This window comes from Halictus rubicundus, chromosome 12 (assembly GCF_050948215.1).
Source record: "Halictus rubicundus isolate RS-2024b chromosome 12, iyHalRubi1_principal, whole genome shotgun sequence".
Taxonomy (NCBI): domain Eukaryota; kingdom Metazoa; phylum Arthropoda; class Insecta; order Hymenoptera; family Halictidae; genus Halictus; species Halictus rubicundus.
This window is the reverse complement of record NC_135160.1, coordinates 7,855,701-7,868,933: the sequence shown is the minus strand read 5'-3', so window position 1 is coordinate 7,868,933 and position 13,233 is coordinate 7,855,701. Positions and strand designations below refer to the sequence as shown.

Sequence of the window (13,233 nt, the reverse complement as noted above, 5' to 3'; positions counted from 1 at the left end):
ATGCATAGTATTTCAGGGTCGAACCGCTACATTTTCGACGGTAACAATAACCTCAACTGTAATTATACAAAAGAGAACATCGCTATAGAAGTCAATGTTGACGCGCGTTTCACATTCTTGAGCTCGAGCCCGCTTTTCTACGTGGGTAGTGAAATATGCATGATTTTGAAAAAATCTGATAGAATGCAGTGCGTGGAAACATGCACGCGTTCTACATATAATTTTCGCATGATGTAACAATGAAATAACCGTCTGCGTAATAATCAAAACAATGATTACGCAAATGTTGAACGTAAATGTACTTAGCGCGTTATTCATAAAGCGATACGTAGTTTTTGTAAGGTTTAGTTGACGTTGTCAAATCGTTGATTGACTCTCCTACATTCAGGGATATATCGTGGGTACAGTCTGCTCCGGAAGATTGTTCTACTCGGATGGTAAAGCGCTACAGAGTAATTATTCGTTCGATGCGTGTTCTCTGATTGATTCAAAATTAACCTGTAAATTTACGCGATTATATAAGCGGTTGCACTTTTCATTTATCGTCCTGAATAAGCAAGGATGCGTTCGAAAGGAACAGTGGAATAGAGCAGACTGTATTAATGGACCACGGGTACCGAAGAGGTCAGCACTATTCCCGACGTACGGTTCGCCACGTTGGAAGAAGTTGACGGGTGGACACAACTCGTTTGACATTAGGGATTCGTTTGCACAAATTTCGTTGGATTACTGTTGATTGACTGCACCAAGGTGAGAAAGCATTCCGCGAACGAATAACACGTTCTCCGCTTCGCCCGGGACGAAACCAACAGTGTATACACCTAACACGTGTTAGGTTTTGATAGTGCTGGGTCGGTGAACCTTCGAATCAAGTACAACACATTTGTAATACTATCTATTTACGTTCATATAGTTTGTATTGGATAGTAATTATCAATTCAAAGTTCATGTTGCACTGCAAGCTTATCGGCGTGCATTTTTGTTTGCGAAAAGCGAGCGGTATATTTAAACATGCAAAACGTTGGTCTGATAAATTAAAGAAATGCTAATTGCTCATTTTTGTTCTTTGCTGAAGTAAATGGAAATTATTCGTTATGTAGAATTACCAGGATGAAGGTAAAGGAGTTGCTCAAAACTGTGAACGTAGCATGGTCACCGCCGGATCAACATCCGATATTATTGGCTGCTGGAACTGCAGCCCAGCAACTCGACGCAAGTTTCAATACGTCTGCCAGCTTGGATTTGTATTCGCTGAATTTGCAGCAACCAGGATACGATTTGGAATTGATATCCAGTGTTGCAAGTGACCATAGGTTGAAAATTATTTTTTATCTGTACAAAGATGTTATCGAACACGCTATGGAATTGTCATTGCACATATGAATTTTTTAGGTTTCATAAAATAATATGGGGCTCCTATGGAAACAATCCTGCTGGTATAATCGTTGGTGGCTGTGATTATGGAATGATAAAGATTTATTCGGCTGCCAAACTGTTGACCAATGATAACAATTGTTTACTAAGCAGTCCGGATAGACATACAGGCCCAGTGAGAGCTCTAGACTTTAATCCTTTCCAAGCGAATTTACTAGCAACTGGAGCGACGGAAAGTGAGATTTATATTTGGGATATCGTTAATACAACTACTCCAATGACTCCTGGATCCAGGAGTCAGCCATTAGAAGATGTACAACATATTGCATGGAACAAACAAGTACAACACATACTCGCATCCACATTTTCACAACGATGCGTCATATGGGACTTGAGAAAAAACGAGCCCATCATCAAGCTAACAGATGCAAACTCAAGAGTAATTTCATATATATACATTTTAGAATGTTTGGCTTTTTCAATAGCGTGGGTCTAATATATGTGATTTGATGAGTACAGGTACGATGGAAAGTAGTTCAGTGGCATCCAGACGTTGCGACACAATTATGCCTAGCATCAGAGGATGATCAAGCTCCCATAATCGAATTGTGGGATTTAAGGTTCGCAACGTCGCCGTTAAAAACGCTTCAAAATCACCAACGCGGAGTTTTATCGATCGCGTGGAACCCGCACGATCCAAATTTGCTTCTAAGCTGTGCCAAAGATAATAGAATACTCTGTTGGAATCCTAATTCGGATGCACCAGTAAGTTATGGCAGTGTACTTGCATTAATTGCACTGTTAAGTTCTATAAAGAATTCTTCAATTGGTTTGCTTGTTTCCACGCAGAACGGTGAAGTGATTTGCGAACTAGCGCAAACAAATCAATGGAATTTCGATGTCTCGTGGTGTCCGAGACATCCTGGGTTAGTTGTGGGAACTAGTTTCGATGGACACGCTGCAGTTTACTCTTTATTGGGTGGACAACAACAGATGTCCACCGAAACGTCTAACAAAATAGTTGATTCGTTCCCTGGAATGGATCCTTTTACACAGCCTCCTCCTACGATGCAATCGGAACCAGCGGTTATGTTGACAAAGGCTCCTAAATGGTTGAAGAGACCATTCGGAGCTTCTTTCGGTGTAAGCACATTTTGTTTGATTTACCCTGTATATTGTACATTGCATTACATCGTACTATCGAATCAATAGCTCCGGATAAAAACACGACAATTTTTTAGTTTGGTGGTAAATTGACGATATTCGAGAATCAACCTGCAGATGCCAATATGCCTGGGAGTGCAAGTAGGAAAGTTATTTTGTCACAAGTGATCACGCAACCGGAATTAATACAACGATCAAACGAATTGGAGGAGGTACTCAAAACTGAACAATACAATGAATACTGTAAAGGAAAGGCTGAGAAAACGAGTGATGTACATAGAAAGAAGATATGGAACTGTGTGGCCGCATATTTCGGTGAAAACGTGACGAAAGAGATATTAGAATTATTGGGATACAATGTAGAAATGATGAATAATAAATTGAATGAACTTGTTCCTCAAGAGGATGTCAACAGTATTACAGAAGGCGTTGACAATCTCAACAATGTACGCTTTATTTGAATACTATATAAGATCAAAAATTATTTTTTCTGCATAATGAAACATAATTTCTTCAGGTACTTAACGGAAACATTATGGATGGAAGCGCAGCGTTTGATGCTATTGCGCAAGAACAAAGCAAAAAACCTCCTACGGTTTCTCCAATAGAAAACATTAAATTAAACGTGTCTGATGGTAATACTGCATTGTATGTTCACTTTGCGATACGATTCTTTAATAAATGTTATCTTTATTTAATGCATTGCAGATGAGGATGGGCTTATTACTCAAGCGATCCTCTTAGGAAATATTGAGGCTGCAGTGTCTTTGTGCTTTGCTAATAAGAGGTACGCGGAAGCAGTCATTCTTTCGATGGCCGCTGGACCTGACCTACTGGCACGCACCCAGTACAGGTACTTTTCAGAACATACCGGAGCCGTGAATTCCCTTATTAGTTCGTTGGTCAGCGAAAACTGGGCTGAAATGGTTCAGAACAGTGATATAAACTGCTGGAAAGAGGTGCTGATTGGAATATTCATCCACTCGAATCCGCAGGAACGATCTACACTGTGCGGTGCGTACAAAACTAATCACTAGACTGCGGATTTTATGCATTCAACTAATTTTCATGTAACTCCCTTTTCTTGTAATTAGACCTGTCAATTTTTATTTTGCATAAAGATCCTCAGTCTACTAATCACACTGATCCTAATACAAAAAACTGATTAACGATTATGGACCCTTTGCAATCCTCGCAGATATGCTCGGCGATCGACTAATATCATCCGACAATCCAAGTTTGAAGGAGCAAGCTCAAATCTGCTACATTTGTTCCGGCAATCTGAACAAAATGGTGGAGTCCTCAAACGTCGACATTCAGGAGGTAGTGGAGTTGGTAATGATAATGCAAAAAGCGTTGGAGTTCCAAGGTAGCAGAGACACACGGATAGAAGGAAAGATTGCCAGCGTTTTGTCTCAATACGCGGAGATGTTAGCGGCTGAGGGTGATCTCGAAGCCGCGTTGAACTACCTTGGGAACAGTGAAGACGAGAAGATCGTGATGTTGAAGAACAGACTGTGCAGAGCGTTAGGGTATATCCAAGACGTCAGGAGTAGGACGAAACCTGTGAAAACACAATTACAAGCGAGACCATTCACTGATTCGAACGTTCCACCCACGAAGCAACAATTCGCACCACCCACGAACCAATTCAATACACGGCAGCAACAGCCTCTCGGATTTGCTTCCACCAATCCTCTGCAACCACACATGCAGTCACAGATGCAATACGATCAGTACACGACATCTCACTCTTACGGCCCTGCTCCCGTGGCTCAACCTCCTCCTCCGCCACCTCCAACCGGATCAAGCGTTGTTGGGTCTCGACCGTCGAGCGTAGGGCCTCAAGCGAGGTCGAAATACTTGATAGACCCTTCGGTGAAGTCTACACCAAGTTATGGTCAGACCGGTTTCCCTCAGCAGTCATACAGTAATCAACAAATGCCTCCACTCTCGAATTACCCTGCACAAAACATGTACCAGCCGCAAATCCCCATGCCTTCGAATCCTTACCCTGGACAGAACTTTACAGCCGGTCCGAAGGAACCGGAACCGTTTAAACCAGTCCAGCCTAGCATGCTGCCGCCGATGCAACAGCCAACGCAATCGCAAATGTATGACCCAATTAGGACACAGCCTATGCCACAGCCTCAGGCTTACGGGAATGAAAACGCGTATCAGGCGTTGCCTCAACCAGCCGGATGGAACGATCCACCTGCAGCCAAAAGCAGAATGCAGGTGAGACTGCCCAAACATTTTCGAATATACGTCCGGTTGGCGTGATAAAATATCTTGTACTGATGTTATACATATATATGCATATATAAATTCAAAAAACACAGCCAGTACTGGCATTGTACCACAAAAATGAAATGTCTGCGGAACATGCTGGTACGAGGAAGTGGAAAGCTAAACATTCGAAGAATGTGACTATGAAGGTAGAGAATTGTCAGAGAATTGAGTGTCGTTTCCACTATTTCATAATTATTATCGCCATTATTTTTGTAGTTTTACTGTATCTATACCAGAGTTGGGCATTATTGGAATAACGAATAACGAATGAAATATTATTCGAACCGATTTCTTCGTTATTCACGAATAGATGGGTTTATTTGTTATTCAAAATAACTTTTGCCCAACTTTGATTTATACCCTCCACGTTACTTTACTTGAGGAAATGCAGTCTCACTAGTTGCATATAACAGTTTTATTTTCGTGTGATATTGAACTTACTAATAGCATAGCGTGAAATACGCAAACACGTTTCGAACTGCTTCGTAAAAAAAATTGTTGTGTAACATTGTACCGTGTGTACAATTCGCTAATTTGATTACTATGACGAATTAATACGTGCAACCTGTAGGATCTGAGCTATAATGTCAAAAATCCTTTGCAGTCGAAACCAGAGTATCAACCACAGAATCCAATTATGCATCCATTGAGAGGCGCCACAGCGCAACCGGATCAGAATGTAAGTAATGTTGTTTATGTAGGGTGATTCGGCTAATTCAGCAACTACTTCTCTTTCTTAGATTTTGCCTCAAGAAAAGTACTATCAGGATGTTCAGGCACCTTACAATCCCCAACAGTATAATCAGAACGTTCCAAACATGAATGCTCAATATGGTAGACCAGTGGAGCCGCTGCAACCTGCTGCAGTCGCGAAAGCACCAGAACCTGAAAAACCGCAAGCGCCAATTCCAGAGCAACATATACATTTGAAAACAGTATTCGATGAACTGAAGAATCAATGTTACGAGAATGCTAAAAACCCGGTAAGGCGAAACTTTATTCACGTATACGCGTAGAATTCTGCAGCAGTTTACGCTTGTTATTTTTTTCAGCAAATCAAAAGGAAGATAGAGGATGTGTCCAGGAAGCTGGAAGTTTTGTACGATTGTCTTAGAGCAAATAAAGTATGTATTTTATTCTCAGATATTGTGCAACTATTAATTTCAATTGTATATTTTTATACGCACGTGTGTTGCAGCTCTCCCAGAACGCCTTGCAATCGCTGCACCAAATATCGCAGATGATACAAAATGGAAACTACACCGGCGGTTTAGATTTGCACACGCAACTGGTCTCCGGCCCCGATTTCAGTCAAATATCCTCCTTCATGCCTGGTATTAAAGTATTACTTTTAAGTGCCCTTCAATTGAACGTCTACATCAAATAACAGGAAATATGGAGAACTTTGATTCATTTTTATAATTTGCAATTTTATAATTCTCACCCATCGAGATGTCTATATTGCATTCAACCATAAACGTACGTCGCAATAAGAGTAGCCAGAACTATTCGAGAACGAACTTCGCTGCTTAATTGTATCATAAAAATCATAGAATTTATATCGGAAACATGACTTGCGGAAATTCCATGAGCATGCATTACTAATCCTATAGAACTAAAACGCTCATTGAGCGGAAGAAAGAGGGTGTATAATACGTAGGACGAAGTATTAAAGTCGAGAACATTTACAACGTTCCCATAAAGATTGTTAATCAAACTCATCCTTTTAATTACTGTGTATATAATATTAAAGTTGGCTTTGAAAAGATCACGTGTATATTTTGAAATAAAAAATTATGTAATTTTATTCAAATTAGATATATATATATATTAAATTTGTTATTGAAAATAGGGCTGACATTACGGAATGATCAGACTGTGTAGAATGGCGGCTTTTTCGGTGAGAATGAACTTTTGTAACAGCTCGTCTAGAGGGTCGATACCGTCGCGGGCTGCTTGCCGCCTCATCGCTTGCTTCACTTCTTCGCGTACTCCTTTGTCAGCTCCGCGAGTAGTAATGCGTCGATCTGTAATGTTCGAACAAAACTGTAACCAGAGCAAGCGAAAATCTGTGACAAACTAATCCTATGAAGTATACTTTGTACTACTCCGGATCCGGTTGCGATATCCAACGAAACACCGCCGCCGTGTTCAGTCCACAAATACGTCAATTCTTCTAGAATATCAACGCAAATGATGTAAGCTTGGAACAGCGGATAAGCGAAGGCTCCACGATTGATAATTCGTTCTGTAATTGTGGTTAAAGTACTAGCCTCCTGTGGCCAGTCGATTTGCATTAACACCAACGCGTGTCCTATGGCCAAGTCTCCGACTCCTCCACCCAAGGAGAAATTTTCCTATCGGGGAAAATTCACGATGAATTCACTGGAAACATTCGAGGAAAATTGATCACTCAATTTTCCGTTACCTTTATCGCTGAAAGCAACAGTCTGCAGCAATACTGAATTATAGGAAAGCGTGCCATCGTTAAATAGTGCAAATGCCTCGCACAGGGAACCGTTAGATTGTGCGACACTTTGCCGGACACAGAAGGCAGTGCGCTAACTACTAAAACTATATACTCCAACATTCCCTTGAAAAAAATATTTCATACTTAGGAATACTAGCGAATGAATACAAGTTAGGTGAAATAATATGGAAGTGTAATAATACCTTATAATCTTTTAAGAAAAAACATGTATTTGCTAAACGAAGGTGAGCAGATAAACTACCTGCTTCTTGTGATAATCTTGCCAGTACTTCGTGATGCAACCCTTTGTACATAGCTAAATCTGTTAGAAACGAGTTCAGCCAAGTATCTAACCGAAGTTGCTGATTCAATTTTCCTATCTCCCTTTGCAAGTAATCACTACTGTGTAATAAGTCCCATAATTTTACGGCTAATGCCAGACCATTGCCGCTGTAATCTCCGTCGCTGGTTAACGCAATCCCTCCGTTCTCATCTCTTTTGCGTTTTTTTAATTTTGGTTCTATTCATAAATTCAATCAAATTCACAGGTCAAAAAAGAGTTTAGTTAAAGACTGAAGGTGTGCGAGAACCTGAGAATGTCGGGTTCGGATCGGGACGGGTTCTTGAACACTTCGGGATTACTGAAAATATTTCCGAACGTATTCAGGTTCTCGAATGTTTGACGATTATTCCCGAGCATATTAGTGTTTTCTAATATTATCGAGAACCCGACCATCGAATACCCGCCATTTTCGGGTTCTAGTATACCTCCATTAAAGACTATTAGAAATACAGCTAACATAATATCTCACCAGTAGGCGAATGAACACATTCCCCGAATGCTTCTACTAAACAGTACATAGTCTCGTCGTTTGTAATGAGCGAGTTGTGTTCGTTTAAAATTCTTAATAATACGACCACTGTGCACATTAACAATTGCCTAACTATCAGCTCTTCACATAAACTCGTTGCATGCACGACCGCGTATTGCTGCAATCTTTCGCAGTAAGTGTCTCTGTTCCAGGGCATGGAAAACAGAGTGCCCAATTCCCAGCCCAGCTTTTTCCCAATTAACTCTACAACTTGAAACAGTCTGTCCCATGGATTTTGAATTTGGTTATCTTGTGGCTGTTGTATATATGCTAAATAAAATTCAACAGCTTTGCAAAGCAGCCTTAGGCAAAGCCTTGGATTCAGTTCTACAGGTGCAGTGCCAAGAAGGGGCAATGCTTCGCAAGCTAACAGTCTCCTGAATCCGTTCACTGCACGCCCTGGATGACTGTGTTTCTCTGCAGTGAGAAGAGTTTCTACTAAACGTGGCTGAAAACAGAATGAGATAGGGCTGAAGGTGTGGCTACACTAGCAAGTAACTTGACATTTTCTTGCAAAAGCAACTTGCAGAACTCTCTGCTAGCAATTATCGCAATTGAGTTAAATTTGCTGGCAGCTATCTTAAAGGCGTTTACATGTGTCACGAAGAGTTGTTCCCACAAAAAATGTCACAAGTTACTTACTAGTGTGCTCATACTGTAAGAGGTAAGAAGTAAAACTATTGATAAAAGGGTTTCGAAGATGACTGAAACTACTTACTCCATGAGTGGCTATAGTTTGTGGGAATCTACGCAATAACAGAAGTAATAATTTACAATGTTCCATTGTATCTTCGCTGTGGTCAGCAGTCATAACGAGCAGTCTGTGCTGAAGTTCTTGAGGTACATGTTGGAACATCTGACACAGAAATTCTGCCTCTGGATCGCATTGTTCCAAACGAAGGCACGCTGTAACCGTTTCAATCTCCTTCCATATGTCTCTGTCATCTGGAAAATTCTGAAATCTGTGCATACATTTACACAATTGTTTAAATATTCAGAACGAATTTTATGTAGCTATATAAATTGTTGAATTGTTCGAATACTTACATTTCGCTAAAACATTTCGCCGCTTCTTTCACATTTTTCGACAGCTTCTCTACCCGATACGCTTCGAACTGATGAATAAATATGAAATTTTCAGTAAGCGTTCAATTACGCAGAATGTTTACAGAGGTGACAGATTAACATCTCTTCTAACCTGAACTTTTGCACTATGGGGAAATAAAGACTTTGCTGTGATTAACCATGTTTTTGCAGCGTAAATGTCAACCGGTAGTGCATCTTTCGCACGCATTATTAAATAATCCTCCTTTGATAATTGATTATTATCCGCAGTTGATGTTTTCTCCAACATCTTTCGAGAGATTCAATTTTCTCGCAGCCTCTACATAAATAGAACAGTCAGCTAGTGGACTGCATAAGACTGGAGCTCAGAAACTTTATCTATTAGACATAGCTATATTTATTAGTAAGCAGTACTCGAGTGCTTGCATTGTTATCTCGGACAGTAGAGTATATAAGAATGAAGAACATGATTCGTTTGATTGTTTTTGGTAAAAATTAAAGGCTACAGATGCCAACCGGTTTGCTCCTCCGGTGGTGACGCTCTTCATAAATGTTTCTATATCTTCATTTGTACTACATATATATTTTTCAACGAAAAAATGTGTACATATTTCTTGAATATGAGACACATTACACTAAAAGTTTCAGGAAGAAAAGCTTCGTAGTTTCATGAAGAAAAATTGCCAAAATATGCTCTATATAAATTAAATATGCGCAAATGATTCTTGCCGTTTGGGCCGTAAGATGTAGTACAAATTTCGACAAGAAATACCTCTTATACCTCGTCTGTGATGTGGATTGCTCTGTCAATAACATTTGGCTAACAGTTTGAGCGTTTTGCCGCTGCATGAAATGGCGCTGTACGGAGGCTTTACCGAAGCAGATGATTTTTTCCGCAATTTGCATTGTGTCTTATGGGGAAAGCGGCAAGGATCATTTACGTTACAATAAAAAATAATATTTTAATGCATTTCATTGAGATTTTTTAACTTCTAAGGGTTCAAATGAAGCCTGAAAAATCGCGCTTTATGATAGACTGACTTAGGATTATAGGAAAATCTGAAATCGTATCGGAAAATGAATTAATTCAAACCAATAGCTCGGACATAAATGTTTGGATTTAACACTAGATTTACGGGACCCGTCAAAATGACGGATTCCAATATTTTTAAATTGCGAATATTGAGATTGTAAAAATGCATCCATGAGCAAATATTTAACAAATTCATTTCTTTGGATATATATTATTAAAAAAATGGCTACAAACTTTGATCGATACATTCATGTTATTTTTATAAAGTAATGTAAAATAGTCATTTTTAGTGCTCCGTAAACCTAGTGTTAAAGGGGGTACTTCAATTCAATTTTAAAACGCATCTCAGTCAGAGAAATTAAATATTTTCCATTTTTTTTTGTTTACTGTCAGAAAGAACGATAAGCCGAGTCTGTTGAAAGCTACAACATTGTCGCACAACGGCTCTCACAAGTCGAAGGAACGACCTTCGTCCTTGACGGAAAAGTATCGGGGGAGGGCCAATTTATGACACCCTGAAGTGTCGACGTCGCCCTCCTACCTGGGCTCTACAACGACGAAAAATTTAACCATCGTAGGAGTGTTTCAAAGCTTGCGTTTTCTTACACTACATGTACCACCTTCATTCATTTCTACAAAATAACAATTTCAGGAAATCGATTTTTTCAAAGTTCTAGATCGGAATACCCGCCTAAGATTCTCAACAGAGAAAGTCAAGAGTTTTTAACTGTTGCAAAGTAAATAAAGCCTCGTTCCCCTTTCCTAAGAAATAAGAATGCTATTGTCCTCGGGTTTTCGACTCGAAGAGAAGCAGTCATCTGGTTTATGTCACTCTGCGCTTCGGGAAAAGAAAATAAATCACTTGAGAGGGACCATAAACGAATCCCTGTTCCCTGCTGCGTAAAGGTTCGGCCGTTCGGGATGCGAGCGCAGCGGATCGCATTTTTGACCATTCTTTGTACGGTCGTCAGCTAGTACGGAAGATCGCATATTTCTTTAGCGCTCTAAAATAACGTTACAATCTGAATCTTTAAATTAATTTATTTCGTGCATTACTTCTTTTTATTCTTACAGTGCAGTGCAGTGCAGTGCAGTGTATTCTTATATTATAGTTTATATCAGGAATAATTCTCATTTTATTTACAGTAAGGAGCAAAACTGAGTCCACACTATTTGAAACAACATAACTTTTTTAAAATTAGATCAAATGACTTGAATGTTATTGAGAAGTTAGAAGGATTAGTTTATTAGACGAGGTGTACAAAATTTGTATTTTAGTACGATTAAAAGTGCGATTTTAAGTCGAAAATCGTGAAAAATGGCAATTTTCCCACTTTTAAACGTTTATAACTCGTAAACGAATTAACCAATATCGGTGAAATTTTCAGCATGGATATAATTTATTCGAGCGAATCAAACACATTCTTTAAATTTTCAATACAGGCTCAGATAAAAAAGCTGAAGAAACCAACTTTTACTATTTCTTTTGCGATTCCGACCAATTCAAATTTTGTACACCTCGTCTAATAAACTAATCCTTCTAACTTCTCAATAACATTCAAGTCATTTGATCTAATTTTAAAAAAGTTATGTTGTTTCAAATAGTGTGGACTCAGTTTTGCTCTTTACTGTATGTACCAAATAAACAACTTCTTATGTAGTGTTTATTAACAAACAGTTTCCGTAAAATCCTCGGTAGTATAGTGGTCAGTATCCCCGCCTGTCACGCGGGAGACCGGGGTTCGATTCCCCGCCGGGGAGGATTTATTTTTGCTTAAATTTCGATGAAACTTAGAAATTTACGAATTAGGATATAGACACATCCTTATCAATAATAATTTTGGAAAAAGAATTATTCACTAACATTTGAGCAATGCTGTCTTCTATATTTTGAGCGTTGTTTTCACGCGACTAATATTTTTACAAGCCTCAACTGTAAAATGTGTATTTACATATATTTGCAGATGGCACTGTAATCGCAACACAATTTCTTGAGACCTGTCAGTGCTTTGTTGTGTTTCTGCGTTCAAAATTAAATTTAATAAACAAAACATTTGTAAAAGCATTTTTGTACATAGAAAGCACGTGGCAACTTAAATCAAAATGAACGCACCTCCTACCTTCGAATCATTCCTTCTATACGAAGGAGAGAAAAAGTGAGTATTATAAATGGATTAACCTATAATTCGCGAAATTTCGAGGTATCTTGCACATGACTTTTGTTTAATGTTAATTTAGAATAATTAAAGAGCAGGATACCAAAGTTACTAACGCAGCTATTTTCACGGTTAACAAGGAAGACCATACGCTTGGAAATATGATCCGCAAGTATGTTCGTGTTATGTACTGAATTAGTATATGTAAAACGTTGCAATGACGTAAATATAGATATTAATGATAATGTGTTATTCAATAGTCAACTATTAAAGGATCCCCAGGTTATGTTTACTGGATACAAAGTTCCACATCCGCTAGAACACAAATTTGTGATTAGGATACAAACAACATCCGATTACACACCACATGAAGCTTTCATGCATGCAATTACGGATTTAATTGCTGAACTTTCGTTGTTCGAAGAACGGTTTAAAGTGAGGATCGATTATTATATTATTCTAAAATTTGTGTCTATAAATTACGATACATGGTTAAATATTCCTTTTAGGAAGCTGTGAAGGAGAAGAAAGAGGGTCTGGATTGAGCTCTAGTTTTTCTACTTATAGTTACTAAGCTACTGTGTGCATAAATTATAAATATATGGCCTTGTACAATTTATGTATAAAGCTACTGGTCTTAAATGTATTGAATGTGGACAAACTTGTATGTAAAAACGATTAAATAAAATCTAATTGAACAAAAATGTTACGTTCATTCAAAGCAACAGGAAATGTACTATGTAAAAGCAAATTATGATAATGTTAGAAGGATACATTATTTAATGCTATTCAACATTATAATAGAAT

General features: G+C 38.7%; 3 protein-coding genes and 1 non-coding gene across 6 annotated transcripts; 3 read left to right on the top strand and 1 right to left on the bottom strand.

The window, feature by feature from the left end:
- The first annotated feature begins 588 nt into the window (after positions 1 to 588).
- Sec31 (COPII coat complex component secretory 31) lies at positions 589 to 6,637 on the top strand. 2 transcript variants are annotated; one of them, XM_076798248.1, is made up of 14 exons: positions 589 to 750; positions 1,101 to 1,313; positions 1,393 to 1,813; positions 1,894 to 2,139; positions 2,224 to 2,517; positions 2,616 to 2,984; positions 3,056 to 3,173; positions 3,247 to 3,552; positions 3,737 to 4,776; positions 4,881 to 4,976; positions 5,435 to 5,509; positions 5,571 to 5,813; positions 5,883 to 5,954; positions 6,029 to 6,637. In XM_076798248.1, the coding sequence occupies exons 2-14, from the start codon at positions 1,111 to 1,113 to the stop codon at positions 6,215 to 6,217; spliced, it is 3,672 nt and encodes a 1,223-aa protein (XP_076654363.1). In that variant the 5' UTR covers positions 589 to 750; positions 1,101 to 1,110; the 3' UTR covers positions 6,218 to 6,637. The 2 variants fall into 2 exon arrangements, with proteins under 2 accessions (XP_076654363.1, XP_076654364.1); XM_076798249.1 differs by lacking the exon at positions 4,881 to 4,976 and having other exon boundaries at positions 592 to 750.
- On the bottom strand, positions 6,610 to 9,755 carry Ints10 (integrator complex subunit 10). Of its 2 annotated transcripts, XM_076798251.1 has the most exons (8): positions 9,371 to 9,755; positions 9,220 to 9,287; positions 8,891 to 9,134; positions 8,113 to 8,620; positions 7,504 to 7,820; positions 7,259 to 7,423; positions 6,929 to 7,187; positions 6,610 to 6,857 (listed from the first exon to the last, which is right to left on the bottom strand). In XM_076798251.1, the coding sequence occupies exons 1-8, from the start codon at positions 9,524 to 9,526 to the stop codon at positions 6,691 to 6,693; spliced, it is 1,884 nt and encodes a 627-aa protein (XP_076654366.1). In that variant the 5' UTR covers positions 9,527 to 9,755; the 3' UTR covers positions 6,610 to 6,690. The 2 variants fall into 2 exon arrangements, with proteins under 2 accessions (XP_076654366.1, XP_076654367.1); XM_076798252.1 differs by lacking the exon at positions 9,371 to 9,755 and having other exon boundaries at positions 8,891 to 9,117; positions 9,220 to 9,260.
- A 2,204-nt stretch (positions 9,756 to 11,959) lies between these two features.
- Trnad-guc (transfer RNA aspartic acid (anticodon GUC)) lies at positions 11,960 to 12,031 on the top strand. Its single transcript has one exon. It is a non-coding gene; the product is annotated as a tRNA-Asp (tRNA).
- A 181-nt stretch (positions 12,032 to 12,212) lies between these two features.
- On the top strand, positions 12,213 to 13,101 carry Rpb11 (DNA-directed RNA polymerase II subunit RPB11). The gene is made up of 4 exons (XM_076797867.1): positions 12,213 to 12,426; positions 12,509 to 12,598; positions 12,687 to 12,861; positions 12,936 to 13,101. The coding sequence occupies exons 1-4, from the start codon at positions 12,374 to 12,376 to the stop codon at positions 12,969 to 12,971; spliced, it is 354 nt and encodes a 117-aa protein (XP_076653982.1). The 5' UTR covers positions 12,213 to 12,373; the 3' UTR covers positions 12,972 to 13,101.
- The last annotated feature ends 132 nt before the right edge of the window (positions 13,102 to 13,233 follow it).